Here is a 19,606-nt window from a genome sequence, read left to right on the forward strand (position 1 = left end):
AGAAAGACGGAAAGGAAAGAAAAAGAGGGAAAGGGGAAGGGAAGGGGAGGGGAGGGGAAGGGGAGGGGAGGGGAAGGAGAAGGGGAAGGGGAAGGGGAAGGGGAAGGGGAGGGGAGGGGAAGGAGAAGGGGAAGGGGAAGGGGAAGGGGAAGGGGAAGGGGAAGGGGAAGGAGAAGGGGAAGGGGAAGGGGAAGGAAGAAAGGGCCGACATGGTAGTAAAGGCTCTGACGAAATTAGCCTACAGCTGCGTTTCCAAACTGGGTTCTACAAAGTAACTTAAGTATTCCATGAAAACGGGTTGTGTATATTAACACTACTGGAATAGAACACAGGTAGTTAAATACTTAATATGTATTAGCAGTTCTTGATTGATGATCACAGCTGTCAGGTAAGTTTGGGTTACCATTTATACCACTGCCCCCTACAGGGAAGCCCTTTGTCGTTCCTTGCTGTCAGGACATGCTAAATGATGTCCCCCTTCATCACTCCCATTGTAAATCGTGGGTGATGAAGGTATCCACGGGATAAGTACAATGGAGGCATAACAGCCAGTTGGCTTTGTAGCAACTAAGTTAATGTGCCGCTTTAAGGAAGACAATTGAGCAAGAATAAGGGCTTTGAGAAGTCTGACAGAAAATAAACCACTTTAACCCTGTTTAAAACAGCATTTCTCAGAATTGTGTGTCCCCCGTATCTGAGTTTGGGAAATGAAGGTCTGAAGGCCCTCGCTTCTGTTACTAACATGCCATGTGGCCTTAGGCAAGTCTTTTCCTTCCTCTCTTTCTCAGGTTCTGATACACAAGGTAGGTGAATCATGTAATTCTGAGGGTCCCAACAATTCTACCATCCCTTAGCTACAGTTTTAAAACTTCAATCAGGGTTAGTAAACTAGAATCCTCAGGCAAAATCTAGCCCACCACCTGATGTTTGTTTATATTTGCACCAGCTTTATTTAGGAATAATTAATGCACAATAAACTACACACATCTACCACCTGTTTTTTTTTGTTTCTTTTTGTTTGAGACAGAGTCTCACTTTGTTGCCCAGGCTGGAGTTCAGTGGTGCCTTCTCAGCTCACTGCTGCCTCCGCCTCCCGGGTTCAAGTGATCCTCCTGCCTCAGCCTCCCAAGTAGTTGGGATTACAGGTGTGCACCACCACACCCAGCTAATTTTTATATTTTTAGTAAAGACAGGGTTTCACCATGTTGGCCAGGCTGGTCTTGAAACTCTTGACCTCAGGTGTTCCACCCACCTTGGCCTCCCAAAGTGCTGGGATTACAGGCATGAGCCACCGTGCCTGGCCTACCACCTGTTTTTGTAAATAAAAATCTACCGGAAAACAGCCAGGCTCATAGTTGATGTATGATTTAAAGTTACTTTCATGCTACCACAGCAGAGCTGAGTAGATGTGACAGAGACCACGAAGCCTACAAAGCCTAAAATGACTGCATTCCAGCCCTTTATAGAAAAAGGTATGTCAATTCCTGATTTGGATAGTGTAAGTTAAACAGAAAAGAAAAAAGGAGAAAAATGTTTCACTCAGTCATGTTTCTTCTTTCAATGAACACAATCTATCAACGTCTTCCTAACAGGGCAGCTAAGAAAAGCACGCTGCTATCTAGGGTGCCACCTAGTAGGTCAGCCAGCTGGCAGCAAGTAACGCCGGACAAGAAGTGAGTCAAGACAAGAAGCCAGCAAAGCAGTGAGCAGGAGTCAGGCCAGACTGCCAGCAAGGAGGCGAGTTAACAATGACAGTTAGCCCGCAAGTTGGAAAGCTTGTAGGTTAGGGCAAGCAGGTGACATTCTAGAACCTGCAGTTCAAGGCAAGCAGAAATGAGAGGCCTGGTACAGTGTCAAGAGCATTCTGGTCTAGCTCTAGGTCAGAGACCCAGGCAGAGTCAGCCCTCTGAAGAACTGTACAGAAGGTAGCAATGACAAAGTCCAAGGCCCTGAAAATGCAGCCCCAAGTCTCTGCAGTTGGATCCTCTCCTTTATTGGGAAAAGTGAGTGTTAAAGAGGCCTCAATCAAGTACGCCAGATTCAGATGCCAGTATCTGAGTCCTGGTCACCACCTAGGCTGACTTGGAATACTGACAGGGCGTGAGCTGGCAGACTGGTTAGGGCATGCCAGGTTTCGTCGCTGGACAATGTTTTCTCTGCTAGACTAAGAGCAGAAGCTGTACATGAATGAGTGGTATGGGCCATAACTAGTCACCATCTCTGATGGCAAGAACGATTGCAAAATCATCAATAAAAGCATATTCACAGAAAGCTCGGGAGTACTTACAGGAGGTATCGTCCAACCATTCGATGTGAGCCGGAGGATATTCTTTAAAATAGGAAAAGACATCTTGGGTGCTCATCTCATCTACTCCGCAAATATAGATTGTCTCCAGTCTCACTTTGGGGATTGCTGGAAAGACAAGACACAGAAAAGATGACAGAATTTTCCTACTCACAACTGTACATCCCATCAGTTCTCCTGTCTAAGAGTTCAGATAACATGAGTTTAGGAAGAAATATGCTGAGAGATACTACAATTATTTCAAAAGAGCATGAGACATAACAGTAAGGTAAACTACCTTAATTTTTATCCCTGAACAAGAGCATTAATATAATTCACAACAGGCGTATCAGGCTCAGAAAGATTAAACAAAGGTGTTGATAAATACATGATACCTCTCCTCACATTAATCTGTAGCAATCAGAGCAATATCAAGCTCCACGGGAGTATCTGTTGAAGTTAACTAACTAATTCTAAAATTCTTAAATACACGTTAAAGAGAAACATGCATTACTGGAGACAATTCTGAAAGAGAAAAGATGCTACTCGTGGAGACGTCAAAGCACGGAACTAGAGTAAAGAAATCCTACAAGTCAGTTAAAAAAAGGGCCGGGCGCGGTGGCTCAAGCCTGTAATCCCAGCACTTTGGGAGGCCGAGGCGGGTGGATCACGAGGTCAAGAGATCAAGACCATCCTGGTCAACAAGGTGAAACCCCGTCCTACTAAAAATACAAAAAATTAGCTGGGCATGGTGGTGTGTGCCTGTAATCCCAGATACTCAGGAGGCTGAGGCAGGAGAATTGCTTGAACCCAGGAGGCGGAGGTTGCGGTGAGCCGCGCCATTGCACTCCAGCCTGGGTAACAAGAGCGAAACTCCGTCTCCAAAAAAAAAAAAAAAAAAAGGGCCGGGCACGGTGGCTCAAGCCTGTAATCCCAGCACTTTGGGAGGCCGAGGCGGGTGGATCACGAGGTCGAGAGATCAAGACCATCCTGGTCAACATGGTGAAACCCCATCTCTACTAAAAATACAAAAAACTAGCTGGGCGTGGTGGCGCATGCCTGTAATTCCCGCTACTTAGGAGGCTGAGACAGGAGAATTGCCTGAGCCCAGGAGGCAGAGGTTGCAGTGAGCCGAGATCGCGCCATTGCACTCCAGCCTGGGTAACAAGAGCGAAACTCTGTCTCAAAAAAAAAAAAAAAAAAAAAATTAAAAAAGGCCGGGCGCGGTGGCTCAAGCCTGTAATCCCAGCACTTTGGGAGGCTGAGGCGGGTGGATCACAAGGTCGAGAGATCGAGACCATCCTGGTCAACATGGTGAAACCCCGTCTCTACTAAAAATACAAAAAATTAGCTGGGCATGGTGGCGCGTGCCTGTAATCCCAGCTACTCAGGAGGCTGAGGCAGGAGAATTGCCTGAACCCAGGAGGCAGAGGTTGCGGTGAGCCGAGATCGTGCCATTGCACTCCAGCCTGGGTAACAAGAGCAAAACTCCGTCTCAAAAAAAAAAAAAAAAAAAAAAAAAAAAGACAATCCAAAATAAAAATGGGCAAAGGACAGCAGTCTGCAATTTACATACAAGGAAATACAAAAGGCCAATACACACGTGCAGAGATGGGTTGACTTCACTACTGATCACTAACACGCGCATTAAAACAAGAAGATGCCAGTTTCCACTGACCAGATTTTACATCTTACTTCCCCACATTTCCGGTACTTGAATCCAGAGATTTCACATCTTATTAGCATGAAATGTTGGCAGGAAGTAGGGGGAAGAGCTACTTCCCCTGCTGGTGGGAGTATGAATTGGCATCGTCACTCAAACTGTAAGTGTCTATTAAAAATGTGATTTTGCACATGCAGAATTTTATTCCTCAGTATTGGCCCTAAATAAACCCAAACATTTGGATTCACAAAGTAGTTCACACAAAGATACTCGCTGCAGCACTATTTCTAATAACCCAGTAGTTTCCAGGGTAATAAATCATGTTTTATCCACATTATAAAATATTATGTGGTTAAAAAAATGAGATAAATTATATACCGCAGAAAGATTCTAAGATGCACTACTGAGTGAAAAAACAAGTTGTCAAAAATTACATACAAGGTGATGACATTTCAAAAAAAACGCACAAAACAAAACATTTACTAAGGGTGCATATTTATGTGCACAAACACCTAGCAAAGGCCAGGCCTTGGATGAGTCACACTGATGATAGCTGTTACTTCTGAGGAAGGAGAAAGGTTCAAGACTATGGTCAAAATGGAAACTTAGCCTTATCAGGATTGCGTATTTTTTTTTTTTTCTTTGAGATAGAGTCACACTCTCTCACCTAGGCTGGAGTGCAGTGATGTAATCTTAGCTCACTGCAACCTCCACCTCCTGAGTTCAAGGGATTCTCCTGCCTCAGCCTCCTGAGTAGCTGGGACTCCAGGTGTGCATCACCACACTCAGCTAATTTTTGTATTTTTAGTTAGAGACGGGGTTTAGTAGAGACCATGTTGACCAGGATGGTCTCTATCTATTGACCTTGTGATCTGCCTGCCTTAGTCTCCCAAAGTGCTGGGATTACAGGAATGAGCCGCTGCGCCTGGCCAGCTGCATATTTTTTTAATACATATTTTAAGTACATTATCTCCTTTAATCTTAATTGCAAAATACGTAAACATATCGATAAGAAAAAATAAATTTAAAATACCTATATATCTACTACCTAGCTTTATGCTTAATTCCTCATAAGATCTCAGGCACACAGAACATTACATATGAAACTGGGGCCCATATTACCTCTCCACATCCCTTCTCTCTCTTCCTTCTCTGAAGCAACTCTGTCAAGGGAGTGGTTCATGGGTCCAAAAAAAGTAGAAAGCATGAATAAGACCTACTGTTTAATAAATAGCATAACAGGGTGACTACAGTTAACAATAACTTAATTATAAATTTTTAAATAACATAAAGAGTGTAATTGGATTTGTTTGTAACTCAAAGGATAAACGCTTCAGGGGGCTAGGCACTCTGGAAGGCCGAGGGGGGCAGATCACTTGAAGTCAGGAGTTCGAGACCAGCCTGCCCAACACGATGAAACCCCATCTCTACCAAAAATACAAAAAATTAGCCATTCATGGTGGCGTGTGCCTGTAGCCCCAGCTACTTGGGAGGCTGAGGCAGGAGAATCACTTGAACCTGGGAGGCGGAGGTTGTGGTGAGCCAAGATTATGCAACTGCTCTCCAGCCTGGGTGACAGAGCAAGACTCTGTCTCAAAAAAGAAAAAAAAAAAAAAAAAAAAAAAAGCTTGAGGGGATGGATACCCCATTCTCCACAATGTGCTTATTTCATGTCGCATGCCAGTATCGAAACATCTCATGTACCCCATAAATACATATACCTACTATGTACCCACAAAAATTAAAAAATAATTTAGAAAAAGAATTTAATGTCCATTACTCTCAGACATGTTTTTATATGCTATTAACAAAATTTAAGAGATATTTAGCCCATCTTTCTTCCACAGATATATGCTACTACTTCTATTAAAACAAAAAAGTTTACAAATTCAAAAATGTGTTTAATAACTTTAAACACATCATAATTTTAAATCTCAAAGAGTTAAGAGATGTGTTTAACAGGAGCCCGTATAAGTGTGGCCAGACTAATGCAGGTGAGTATTTTTCTGACATCCCAAATTAAAAATGATAAAAACACCATGAAGATGTATGAATCCAGCTGGGCATGGTGGCTCATGCTTGTAATCCCAGCACTTAGGAGGCCGAGGTGGGACCACTGCCTGAGCTCAGGAGTTTGGAAGACCAGCCTGGGTAACACAGGGAGATCCCACTTCTACAAAAAAATTTTAAAATTAGCTGGGTGTGGTGGTGTGCGGCTGTAGTCCTAGGTATCAGGAGGCTGAGGTGGGAGGATCGCTTGAGCCCAGGAGACTACAGCTACAATGAGCCATGATCACACGACTGCACTCCAGCCTGAGCAACAGAGCCAATACCTTGTTTCAAAAGGAAAAAACCACTATGCCCAGCTAATTTTTGTATTTTTGTAGAGATGGGATTTTGCCATGTTGCCCAGGCTGGTCTTGAACTCCTGACCTCAAGTGATCTGTCTTGGTCTCCCAAAGTGCTGGGGATTGCAGGCATGCACCACTGTATCTGGCGCTTGCATTTTTTTCTTTTTTTGGTATCCTTACGTGCTTCTTTTGAACAGGATTATCCACTGCCCAAGTTTTGAATGTATATGACATTCTCTAAATTAAAATACACATGTGAGGCTGAGTGCAGTGGCTCATGCACGTAATCCCAGCACCTTAGGAGGCCGAGGTACGAGGACTTGAGCCCAAGAGTTTGAGACCAGCCTGGGCAACACAGCAGGACCGTCTCTGTTTTTTAAAAAGAGACATCCGAGGCCAGAAATTTTGTTCCTTACATTCTCTCTCTTTTGCTTTTCAGGATTTCTTCACCTGTAGGTCTGGCTTTAACGTTGTAATGTTAGAACAGTGTTAGAATGCCCTTGACAATTACTTCTGTCACTTTTTGGTCTTTGTTTCTAGGCTAGTCTCATTTAAGATTCTTTTTTTTTTTTTTTGTCAGATCAACAAGTCTCCTATCTACTTTTTTTCTCCCTCCTCCTCAGTTTGCTTGCTCTACCATCACTCGGGGCCCTCCTTGCTTTCTGCTACCTTCTGTGAAACCAACTCTTTCCTTCCCACAGGCTCTTTTTGTTCCAAAATCATGACTTCTAACTCCAAGAACCAAGAAGGCCCTTGGACTGAATAAATCTTTGTTTTCCATCCTGCATTTAGGCCTCTGTTCACTATTGCACTGCCGGTCACTAACAAGGATTTCCTGGGGTTCCCCAGAAAAGAGAAGGTAGCAAATTGTAGGTGAGCACAACTCGCCAAAGCACACATGTGGGAGACAGATGAATTGTGACAAGAATGGCACAAATCTGAACCGCTCATTCCAGGCGACAGAGTAACATGGAAATGCTGACCACAGACTGACAAGGAAAAAGGAAAAAAAGCAGTGTGACTATGAAGCGAAAAACAGAAGTTCACGCCCGGAAGAGATGAGAAGGAAATACACAGAATGTTGACAAGGACTGCGTCTGGAATGTAGACTGTGGGCAACTTTGCTTCCTGTTCTCTCTTCCAAATGTGCTTTGGTGAGCATGAACTGTTTGTAAAAGAGCTGATGAAGAAAAGATTGTAGTCCAGCATGTACAAGCTCATCAGACATGCTGACAGCGGCCGGGCCTGGTGGCTCATGCCTGTAATTTCAGAACGTTGGGAGGCCAAGGCGGGCAGATCACCTGAGGTCGGGAGTTCGAGACCAGCCTGACTAACATGGAAAAACCCCATCTCTACTAAAAATACAAAACTAGCCGGGCACGGTGGCGAATGCCTGTAATCACAGCTACTTGGGAGGCTGAGGAGAACTGCTTGAACCCGGGAGGGAGAGGTTGCGGTGAGCTGAGATCACACCACCGCACTCCAGCCTGGGCAACAAGAGCAAAACTCCATCTCAAAAAGAAAGAAAAAATAAAAGAAAACGCTGACAGCTTTCTTTTTGTAAGTGTTTAAAGCAAAACCTGCTTTGGGAAGATGATGGGAAAAAAAAAAGGCAAAAAGGCAGAACTGTTGACCTATTTTGTTATTCTACTGACAACTGTCATTAAAGAACAGTGAAAACTCAAGTTAGGTGACAAGAGCGTTAAGAATTCATTTTGAGGGGGCCGGGCGCGGTGGCTCAAGCCTGTAATCCCAGCACTTTGGGAGGCCAAGGCGGGTGGATCACGAGGTCAAGAGATCGAGACCATCCTGGTCAACATGGTGAAACCCCGTCTCTACTAAAAATATAAAAAATTAGCTGGGCATGGTGGCATGTGCCTGTAATCCCAGCTACTCAGGAGGCTGAGGCAGGAGAATTGCCTGAACCCAGGAGGCAGAGGTTGCAGTGAGCCGAGATCGCACCATTGCACTCCAGCCTGGGTAACAAGAGCGAAACTCTGTCTCAAAAAAAAAAAAAAAGAATTCATTTTAATAGATTTAAATCTTCTAGTGTAGAATTACATCCCAATGTATTAACTCAAACACACAGCTATGATTTCAGAATTAGGTAATAATCTTGAAAAAGTAGCAGGGAAGGAGAAAAGTATGTTAAAACTGTGAGGACTAATCCTGTAGGAGTTTTCATTAAAAAAAAAAAACAAAGAAAAAAGAAAGGAAAAATTCCCAAACCGAAGAAAGGCCTAAATGCAGGATGGAAAACAAAGATTTATTCAGTCCAAGGGCCTTCTTGGTTCTTGGAGTTAGAAGTCATGAAGATTGAAAAGCTCATTGTCAGCCTCTGAAATTAAAAAAAAAAAAAAAAAAAAAAACTTATTAGACAGTATCTATGATCCCTTAAAAAACAAGTCTTAGGCCAGGTGCCGTGGCTCATGCCTGCAATCCCAGCACCTTGGGAAGCTAAGTGCGGGAGGATCGCTTGAACCCAGAAGTTCAAGACCCCCCTGGGAAACTACTAAGACCTCATCTCTAAAGAACAAATAAATAAATAACCAAATCTTTCCCATAGGGAATGACAACAGTTCAGTAAGAAACAAGCTCCAAGCCTTGGATGGAATTAAAAAAAAGAAGAAAGCCACACTAATCTCATTTCAACCTCATTTCTTTTTTGATAGGATTACCAGTTCAAGATATTCAGAAAATACATAGATGGTGTTCTATTTCAAGTTCATTAAGGCATGTAATCCCGTTCCTTATGACAGTAAAATGAAATGTGGGCTTTATGATAAGAGAATCAGACTTATGATACCGGAATAACTGTCCACCAATCACCACCCACTGGATGAAGAAACAGAAGCCACACATGCCACAGTGTGGAGGAACAGCATGGAGCAGAGCTGGGAGCTGAGGGGTAGAGTTGTGAAGAAAATTAACAGACTGAAAACAGAGGTTTGAAATCAACAAGATGTAATTTAATAGGAATACACTGAAAAGTAATTATTTTTTAAAGCCTCAAGTACAAGATGTGAAGGACTGTTCTGATGGGCACACTTCCTGGGGAAAGAGCTAGGTGCTTCAGCTGCATGTAGGATGAATGCAACACCATGAAGTGGCTGAGACAGACACCATGGTCACAGCCCTGCCGTTCTCCCTGTGCATCTAACCACAACTGGAACCTGCATCTCGGCTCATGAAGAACATTCAGAAACTGGAAAGTGTTTAGGAAGGGAGACCAAAAGTCGCGTCACATGAAGAAAAGTTGAGCGAATAGGCAGTGGGCCTGTGCTTCTACCACCCAAAGGGCCATGTACAAAAGGACTTCAGTGTTGTTTTAAGAGTCACGCAGTCACTAACAGACAGCAATTACTAGAAGGCAATGCTCAACACAAGTAAGCATCCAAAAATAAAGTTGTCTGCCTCACAGTTCTCATGCCATCACTTAAGAAACATTCAAGCAGAGGCCAAAAGATGATGAGGAAGTTTGCCAGAAGGCCTGCAGCGCTGGGCAGGTAACCTAGATGACCCCTAAGGTCTCTTCCAACCACAAGAGCTTTGATCTTGGGGATAAAGAGACTGAAGCTGTTTGACACCGAATCATTCAAATGCAGCAAGTCACTCTTGATGCAGAATAGTCTAGTGTAGCACATCCCAGACTGAATGCTGGCAGAGCAGGTGGGAACACAGGCTTCAGTCAGATCAGCCTTCCAACCTCAGCTGTGCTACTGACAGAGCTGTGGGACTATGAGCAAGTTTCCCAACCTCTCAGCACCTTAAATTTTCTCATCAGTGAAATGGAAATAATAAACACCGTTTCCTCAAAGGGCCGTTGGCAGGATAAGTTAATTACACAGCAGAGGGGCTGGCACATAGTAAGCATTTGACAAATCTGATCTTTTATTACTATTGTTGGTATTAATAACAAATAACTTGAACTAACTGGACACCTGGCGTGGATGCAGGCGTCAACATGCTTATTCCAATTTCCCCACTCTCCCAAGAAGCTCGGTCACTGGAATCACTGCTGGGAAGGTGGAGAGTACCAGATGACGATGACAACTGACATTAACTGGGCACCTGCTGCGTGCCAAGCGTCACTCCACCAACTGTGACATTCTGTTAGTCTCCCAGCAGCCCTGTCATCTGCCTTTCCAGATAAGGAAACTGAGATTTTTAGAGGCTAAATATCTTGCCCAAGGGCACAGAGCTAGAGAGTTACAAGATCTGAATCCAGGTAACTGGGCTTCAGAGCTGGTGCTCATAACCACAAAACCAATGGTTCTCAATCCTGGCTGCACATTAAATCACCTGGGAAGATATAAAAACAGTAACTATCATCCAGCTGCGGTGGCTCACGCCTATAATCCAACACTTTAGGAGGCCAAGGCGGGTGGATCACAAGGTCAGGAGTTCAAGACCAGCTTGGCCACCATGGTGAAACCCCATCTCTACTAAAACTGCAAAATTAGCTGGGTGCAGTGGAACGTGCCTGTATTCCCAGCTACTCGAGAGGCCGAGACAGGAAAATTGCGTGAATCCGGGCAGCAGAGGTTGCAGTGCGCCAACATGGTGCCACTGCACTCCAGCCTGGGTGACAGAGCGAGACTCCGTCTCAGAAAACAAAACCAATAGCTATCCCTGGGACCTATCCAACCCCAACTAATGTAAACTGATCTGAGACGGGCAGCAGGAACACTATCCTAGGCCATGCTGACTCCTGGATGAAGAATAGATTGAAATAAGTGACCTTCCCCAGCTGACATCCCAGGGCAGACCTTACCGCCTTTCTTAGGAATATCTTTAGAACCATGAGATTGGAGTTGTATTTTAAAAAAAGGAAAAAAAAAATTTTAATTACAAGTTAACCGCAAATGTGATCCTAAGTATCATATTTCCATTTTACAGACAAGGACACTGAGACTAACAAGGCTCAAGAAGTCACCCACAGTCACAAAGGAACTGAGACTAGATTCCAGGAGGAGGTGAGAAACCACTTCAAGTGGGTGAGTGGAGATGCTTCATGGAGGAAGTGACACCTGACCAGAGACAAGGCGTGCAACAAGGAAGGGCAAATGTGCAGAGTGAAAAAGGCAAGAACCGTATCAGAGGCAAGCCGCCTCAAGGAACGCTCTCAGGACCCGAAGACAACAGGGGTGATACTAAGTGTCTAGTCCAAGGAGGAAAAGATAAAACAAACAAACAGGTGTGATAAAACCACGATTCCCTCAAGATAGAGCTGGGAGAGAGGACCCTGACTGCGCAGGCACCTGATACCAAGCCACGTGCTGTCCGTGGCCTGCACAGGACTTCCTCAAACAGAAACCCCGCCCACGAGGGAAGCAAGGTCGTGTTTCTGACTTGAACGAGTCATGCAGGATAAAGAGTGAGGCCGCTCTAGAGTTCAGCTCTGCCCCACACTACTGTGCCGTTAGGAATCGCTGAGGAGGGACAGCATGTCAGTCACTAGCACCATATCTTATACCACACAGCAACAGAGCCAAGGAGTTAAGAGCGAGGCTGGAGAGTCCAATAAACCAGGTTTGAATCCTGACTCCACCTTTTCCAGCTACATAACGCTGGGCAATTTATTAAACTACTCTGAGCCTGCTTCCTCCTTTGTAAAATAGGGATCAAAATATATTCCTCATAGAGTTGTTGTGAGCAGCATAAAAGACATATGTAATGTGCTTAACAGTGTCTGGTCAAGAAGCAAGGTCACAAAAACAGCAGCTATTCTTTCATTCATTCAACATATTTACAGAGCTTTTGCTTTTATCAACCAAACAAGGCCGGAGAAGCTCATACAGTACAGCAGAGGCCTTTACCATATGTTTGGAAAGCTGCCTACTAAGCCCTTTATGAACACCCAAATGTGCAAATACCACAGAGGGAAGCCTTTTGCATTTATGGATTTATATTAGAGCAGAATAATAAATAAGTACATAGACTCACTAAAAAAGTAGTAATTTTTCCTTTTATTTATACATTGTTTTAGAAAACTGTAGCAGATTACTATATACGGTAATTCAAGGTGAGTTCTAGGGAGTAAAATATGCCAACAAAACACAAAAGTGAAATAAAATCACAAGTGCAACTGGAAGGGCAGGCTTAAAACTCAGGGCAGAACTAGTTTAGCCTTCTCTGACAATAGGATTATCATCAGATTCAGATTTTTTTTTTTTTTTTTGAGACAGAGTGCCACTCTTGTCCAGGCTGGAGTGCTGTGGTGCAATCTCAGCTCACTGCAACCTCTGCCTCCAGGGATCAAGCGATTCTCAAGCCTCAGCCTCCCGAGTAGCTGGGATTACAGACATGCGCCACCACACCCAGCTAACTTTTGTATTTCTCAGTAAATGGGATTTCCCCAGGCTGGTCAGGTTGGTCTCAAACTCCTGACTACAAGCAATCCCCCTGCCTCGGCCTTCTCAAAGTGCTAGGATTATAGGCATGAGCCACCAGGCCTGGCCAATAGATTCAGATTATCAATAAAAGTGTTCATGGCTTTTCCCCACCAATCTCGAAATTGCTCCAACGCCCTAAAAGAAGGTCTCACTGTGATACACTTTCACTACATTTAAAGGCAAAGAAAAGTTAACACCTCTATGGTAAAAGCAGAAAATGAGTAAGGGTCCTTAGAAGCACAGGTTTGAATCTCAGCTCCACCACTAACTGGTAACTTTTTCTCTGGGTCTGTTCAGAAAAGACAATCTCTTATTTCCCAGCTCTAATATCTGAGCCAGCTGACAGCATCTGAACCTTAAACAGGTGACCTCAGAAATGGAGACTTACAGGTCCCTTCTCGTAGAAGTGTTCGGATAAGGAGTGGACACGCAAGGCAAGGCCAGAAGCATGAGACAATGGCAGGGAAAAGTCATTCTCTGGGGAAATGTGGAAAAAATGTCACCCCAAACACCCTGTACCTTTCTTCATCATGTCTCGGTCCAAGGCTACATTTCTTTGAGCAAGGTTTACTTCGGATCGAAAATGGAAGCGCTTGGCTCGCTGTTCTTTCTTTTCAATTGCTTCCTAGAAAGTACAGAAAAAGTTACAGTAGTAAAAGATGGCGAAGGCACGTTAAATTGCAAATGCATCATGATGCATTAGTGGCAAACCTGAAATATACAGGAAGAAATAAGCAGCGCTGTACCCTGAATAAGCTCTGCAGAGACCTGGACATTCACACTCAATGACCGGGAGGGCATAGGCTAGTACTGCTGTGACTTACAACCATGGCCAACCCTACACCACCTGTCACTGTGCCTGGGATATACTAGGAACTCAGTGAGTATCTGCTGACTGAATGAAGAGTGCTTTACCGTTTATGAAGTTATATGACATTGCATTTGTTATTACCAATTATGCCAACAAATTACAACGAAACAATGTCAACATCCCAATTTTCCAGGTGCAGAAATGGAGGCACAAAAAAGCAGAAAGGTTTGCTGGAATACTTCGGCTGGTAAGTAAGCAGATCTGACTCCAGTGCTATTTCTAGGGGCCCACCTACAACCACCATTTCTCATTGTCTGTGGGCATGGTAATCACACCTATCACACTCTTCCACATTATATCTGCCTGAGCAGTCCACTCCCTAAAGCCAGTCTGTTTAAAAATAACACTGAAGCAAAAAAAACCTGTCTCTCCTCTTCCAGCCTTGTGTCCATGGAATCACCAGTTTTCATCTTTAAGTGATAAGAACCATTGACACTTCATGGAAAAAATAATCAGCTTTATAAGTTTCTTCTAGGAGGTAAAATAAACCCAGGTCCACCTGTGGGCTTCTTTCTGATGGCTCCTTTCTGATGGCTCCTAGGAACCCTTCACTGATGTTTTTTTTTTTTTCTTTTTTTTTTTTGCTTGCTTTGTTTTTGAGATGGAGCCTCACTCTGTCACCAGGCTGGAGTGCAGTGGCACAATCTCAGCTCACTGCAACGTCCACCTCCCAGGTTCAAGTGATTCTCCTGCCTCAGCCTCCAGAGTAGCTAGGACTACAGGCATGCATCACCACACCCAGCTAATTTTTGTATTTTTAGTAGAGACAGGGTTTCACCATGTTGGCTAGGATGGTCTCGATCTCTTGACCTCGTGATCCACCCGCCTCAAACTCCCACAGTGCTGGGGTTACAGGCGTGGGCCACTGCGTCCGGCCCCCTTCATTAATTGCATGTTGACTCTGCCACACTAACTGAAGGTCTGACTACAGAAACCTTTGGGGATTGGTAAAGCAGCAACACATCTGTTATTTCCCAATAGTTATGCCCGTTATTTCACTGAAGTCTTCCTAGTACAAACAACAATTTACCTTCCTTTAGAAACAAAGTACTAACTCTGAGACTACCACCCTTTTCCCAAATACCTGTTTCATATAATGGCAAACGGTGTAAGATTATAAACAGTCTACTTATTCAATTACAATTAAAAAAAGATTTTCTCTTTTCTTGTCTAAAAGATGACCAATTCTTTTTTTTTTTTTTTTTTTTTTTTGCCTTTAAGTAATTGGAAACACACTGAGACACAGATAAACTATAAAAAGGTTAGCTGGGCATGATGGCATCCACCTGTAGTCCCAGCTAATCAGGAGGCTGAGGCAGAAGGATCAACTGAACCCAGGAAGTGGAGGTCACAGTGAGCGGAGATTGTGCCCCCGAACTCCAGCCCCGAACTCCAGTGATAGAGTGAGACTGTCTCAAAACAAATAAAAACAAAACAAAACAAAAACTATAAAAAGGTAGGCATGATATATTTTTATTTTTGCTTTTACCTATTCAATACAGCAATATATACTATTATCCAGAAATGTAATACAAAATTCTGTTCCAAACTGCACAATTAAAATCAGAAAAAATGTCTAAAATTGAACATCACTGATTAAAGCAACTTATATGTATTTACTATGTAGAAGGAAAATAATAGGCTTGACTCTATGAGGTGTTACAGTGAAGGTGGTAATCTAGTAATAGCAATCATTAGATAAAAGCCAATAGTCTTAGGTACTGAGAATAATTCCCTTGACCTGGGCTTCAAACTTCAGACAGCCAGGCAATCAAGAAGCCCTATTTTTCTAAGTCTACAACTGATGAGGAATAAAGACTATTAAGAGCCTACTATGTGCCAGGCACTTTTTATGTTTTGTTTCATTTCAACTGAAACAGTACACATTTTTTAAAGAATGGACATATCATTTAAAAAGCATTCCTGATACTGGTCATTTTCTTGGAAATGGTTATATACAGGTATCTACGCAGAGTGATTTTACCTCTCCATGGCTGTCCTGCACAGTTTCGGGATGCATGAAGACATCACGGTATAACACAGCATTTTGTTTTTTTGAGACAGGGTCTCACTGTTGCCCACACTGGTGGGCAGTGGCATGATTTCAGCTCACTGCAGTCTCGACCTCTCAGACTCAAGCAATCCTCCCACCTCAGCCTCCCGGGTAGCTGGGACTACAGATATGTGCGACCATACCCAGCTAATTTTTGTATCTTTTGTAGAGACGGGTCTCACTGTGTTGCCCAGACTGGTCTTGAACTCCTGGGCTCCAATGATCCACCTGCCTTGGCCTCTCAAAGTGCTAGGATTACAGGCATGAGATTTAAATCCAGCAACAAGAGAAAAAAGAAAGTATTTAGTGCTAAGTCCTCGGGGTCAAGTTGATTAAGTTCACTTGCTCATCACCCTGAATAAAGGCATCCCAGTCTGCCTTACCTTGGAGGTGACATCAATCCCGGTGATGAAGCTGCCAGCCTTGTTTTCGTATCTTCTGCTTGTGTCCTAACACAAAGGGGAAGGGTGAGAAATTCAGACGGCAATTGAGGAAAAACCCATGATAAAAGTCAGCCTGACAACTGGTTGTTTTTTTTTTTTTTTTTTTTGCGACAGTGTCTCACTCTGTTGCCCAGGCTGGAGTGCAGTGGAAGCATCATGGTTTACTGCAGCCTCAACTCCCCTGCAACCTGGACTTCCCAGGCTCAAGCAATCCTCCCACCTCAGCTTCCCGAGTAGCTGGGCCTTTGGGCATGTGCCACCTCGCTCAGCTAATTTTTTTATTTTTGTAGAGGTAGAGTCCCCCCATGTTGCCCAGGCTGGTCTCCAACTCCTGGGCTAAAGCAGTCCTTTTGCCTCAGTCTCCCAAAGTGTTAGGATTACACGGATGAGCCATCACACCCAGTCTGGTTCTTTGGTTTTTATATTTGTGTGTTTTTTGAGATGGAGTCTCGCACTATCGCCCAGGCTGGAGTATAGTGGTGTGAACTTGGCTCACTGCAGCCTCCACCTCCCCGGTTCAAGTGATTCTCCTGCCTCAGCCTCCCAAGTAGCTGGGATTACAGGCATGTGCCACTGCAGCCGGCTAACTTTCTTTAGTAGAGATAAGGTTTCACCATGTTGGCCAGCTGGTCTCAAACTCCTGACCTCAGGTGATCTGCCCTTCTCAGCCTCCCAAAGTGCTGGGATTCCAGACGTGAGCCATCGCACCTGGCCAGTCTGGTTCTTTTTGAATAGTCATTCTTTTCAAAACCCTTCCCTACCCCTGGCAACCTTTTATTAAGAAGCCCCACGCCAGTGACTCTATGCTATCAATCAGATCTTCCAATAAGAAGATCAGAGCCTATCCAAAACCTGATGTAATTCCACCAACTGAAAGTATCCATGTAAAGAAAATCTAAAGGCTTTTCGGAAAATGTCAAAAGATGAGGCACACTCAGCTCCTCAACCTCATCTGAACAAATCCCCATGTCCGGCCACCAGGTGGAGCATAACCCTCCACCTCAATGCAGAAGGTCCAGCCTCACCTAGAACTCCCAAGGCAAATCTCGCACAATGCAATGCAAAGAGGATGGGATGTGAACACCAGGCGAGCACTGAAACCTCAGCTCTGATGGTCACTCATTACAGGACACTGTGGTTTCCTTGATCTCTCTGGGTCTCACTTTCCTCCGTGGTATCTACCTGCCTTCCTGAGCTCTTTTACTGCTCTTCCATTTGTGCTACGAACTTTCCAACAATCCTGGACCCACCTCAGAGCCTCTGTGCTTGTTATTGCCCCTGCTAGAGAACTCCCTTTCAATCTGCACAAGGCTGGCTCCCTTTTGTCATTTAGAGTTTAGCTAAAGTGTCACTATCTCAGAGGACTTCCCTGACCATCCTATTTATCACATTCTACTTCCCCCTCTGCACAGACTCCCCCCACACCACTCTCCCGCCTTCTCCTTTCCTCGAGTGCCCGCCCCCTCCACCCCCGACATCCCATTAACATGGTTTACTTTCTTCACACTACTTAACACTGACAAAATTATTTATTTACTGTGTCCCCACCTGAAACATAAACTCCAGAGGGGAGTTTGATCTTGATCTTGATCAAGGCACCTAGGACTGTGCCTGGTACATAGTGGGAGATGTGATAAATAATACACGTTGAGGCCGGGATGCAGTGGCTCATGCCTGTAACCCCAGCACTTTGGGAGGCTGAGGTGGGTGGATCACAAGGTCAGGAGTTAGAGACAGCCTGACCATCATAGAGAAACCGTGTCTCTCCCAAAAATACAAAATTAGCCAGGTGCGGTGGCGGATGCCTGTAGTCCCAGCTACTCGGGAGACTGAGGCCCGAGAATCACTTGAACCTGGGAGGCCGAGGTTGCGGTGAGCCGAGATCGCACCATTGCACCCCAGCCTGGGCAACAAGAGTGAAACTTGGTCTCAAATAAATAAATGAATGCACGCTGAACTGAATGACTGAAGGAATGGTAACACCTACTTCACAACGGCAGTGATATTTATTTTGGTTTGGTTTTGTTTTTGAGATGGGGAGAAGCGAAAGGAGGGACCCCAAAGGGGTCTTGCTATGTTGCTAAGGCTGGTCTGGAACTTAGACTCCAAAAGAGCTGGTCCTCGTGCACGGCCAGTGTATTTAAGTGACACAAGGAAGCGAATGGCAGTGAATGAAGTGAATGTAGTGAATGGTAAATCTACTATGTAACTGCTGTTAATCATAACCATTCACGTCTGCCGTCTCTGGCGATCATACCTTAACCTTTCTCGGTAACTTCAGTCTACGTATGTTGACATGTGGTCAAAAGTAGTTCATGTTAGGTGAGAAATGAAGAGGAGTCATCAGGCCTGAGACCAGCTCTAAGAACTGGATCTCCAGCCACCAAGCCACAAGCAAAACACCCCTCACCATCCCCGGCGTGGTGGAGGAGGGCCCAAGGACGTCTATTGGTCGTCTCCACTTTGTTTTCATTGAGTCAGATGCTGGGGCCGCGGTGTAAGGTGCCAGTGGGGCCGTGGGGGGTCAGGGCGACCCTGATCACGACAGAAGCAGTGAGCTCTGCTGCTGACAATGTACTTTCTCCCAAGAGAAAGAGCCAGGGGTGTGTGTCACAGACCCCACTCCTCCGGGGCAAGACCCTCAGGGGACCTGGGCGCTGGCGCCAGCCAGCAGCTCCTCCGGGGCTGTCCCGGTTCTGTTCCCGCCCAGGGCTCTCCCTTTATCTCATCCCTCCAGCCCCTCCTCACTCACCCCCTTGCACTGCGCGGCTCGGAGGGGGCAGCGGAGGGGGGTCCTCAACTCCCTCCCAGCTCCCCGCCACCCCCTCAACCCCCATTTCCGGTGCCCCGGCGTCCTTTCTCCTGCTCCGCGTCCCTACTCCAGACCGGCGCCCCCGGCCCCAGGGCGCGGCTCCCCTCACTCCCGCTCCCCCGACTTCCCCGGCTGGGGCTCCGGCCACCGCCCCTTCCGGCCCCCTCCGGCGCCGGGCACTCGCCCCGCGACCTCCTCCGAGCCCCCCGACCCCCGCCCGTACCGGGATCAGTTCCTTCAGCGAGCGCCGCACCGGCACGATCTCCAGCTCGCCCTCCTCCACCTCCATGGGCTCCGGCTCGCCACGGTCTACGCCGGACTCCGCCTCAGGGGACGGGAGCCCCAGGGCCGGCCCCGCCGGGGCCTCCGCCTTCACCGACACCCGCAGGCCCCGCACGGCCGCCATCGCTGCCCGCCGGCCGGAGCACCGAGAGCCCGCCCCTCACGGCCGCCGGCTAGAGCGCCAAGGCCCCTGGCCACAGAGGAGCCGCCGCAGCCACCTAGAGCGTCGCCGGCTTCCGCCAGAAGGCCGCCCTCAGCGCCGCCGCCCCCTGGTGGCGGGAGGAACCCGGGCGGGACCTGCGGAGGAGAAGGCGGGACTGAGCGTGGGAGGGGGCGGGGCCTGCAGGAGCGGACGGAGCCTGGGGGAGCCCCGGGTAGTCTGGGGTTGCCACGCCTTGAGGCTGACCCTGCACTGAACGCTAACTTTGCTGGGCGATCACTATGTGCTAGAC

The 19,606-nt window shown here is 45.9% G+C and overlaps 1 protein-coding gene across 1 annotated transcript in view; it reads right to left on the reverse strand.

Annotated features, from left to right (window-relative positions):
* The window catches only part of NCBP3 (nuclear cap binding subunit 3), a 40,094-nt gene extending 20,758 nt beyond the window's left edge, over positions 1-19,336 (reverse strand). Inside the window, exons 1-4 of the mRNA XM_010343650.3 lie at positions 19,096-19,336; positions 16,001-16,066; positions 13,213-13,318; positions 2,288-2,413 (exon numbers count right to left, since the gene is read on the reverse strand). Coding sequence (XP_010341952.1) covers positions 2,288-2,413; positions 13,213-13,318; positions 16,001-16,066; positions 19,096-19,278 — 481 coding nt within the window. The 5' untranslated portion in view covers positions 19,279-19,336. The remainder of the gene's footprint in view (positions 1-2,287; positions 2,414-13,212; positions 13,319-16,000; positions 16,067-19,095) is intronic.
* Between the last annotated feature and the right edge of the window lie 270 nt (positions 19,337-19,606).

This window comes from Saimiri boliviensis, chromosome 17, assembly GCF_048565385.1.
Source record: "Saimiri boliviensis isolate mSaiBol1 chromosome 17, mSaiBol1.pri, whole genome shotgun sequence".
Classification (NCBI taxonomy): domain Eukaryota; kingdom Metazoa; phylum Chordata; class Mammalia; order Primates; family Cebidae; genus Saimiri; species Saimiri boliviensis.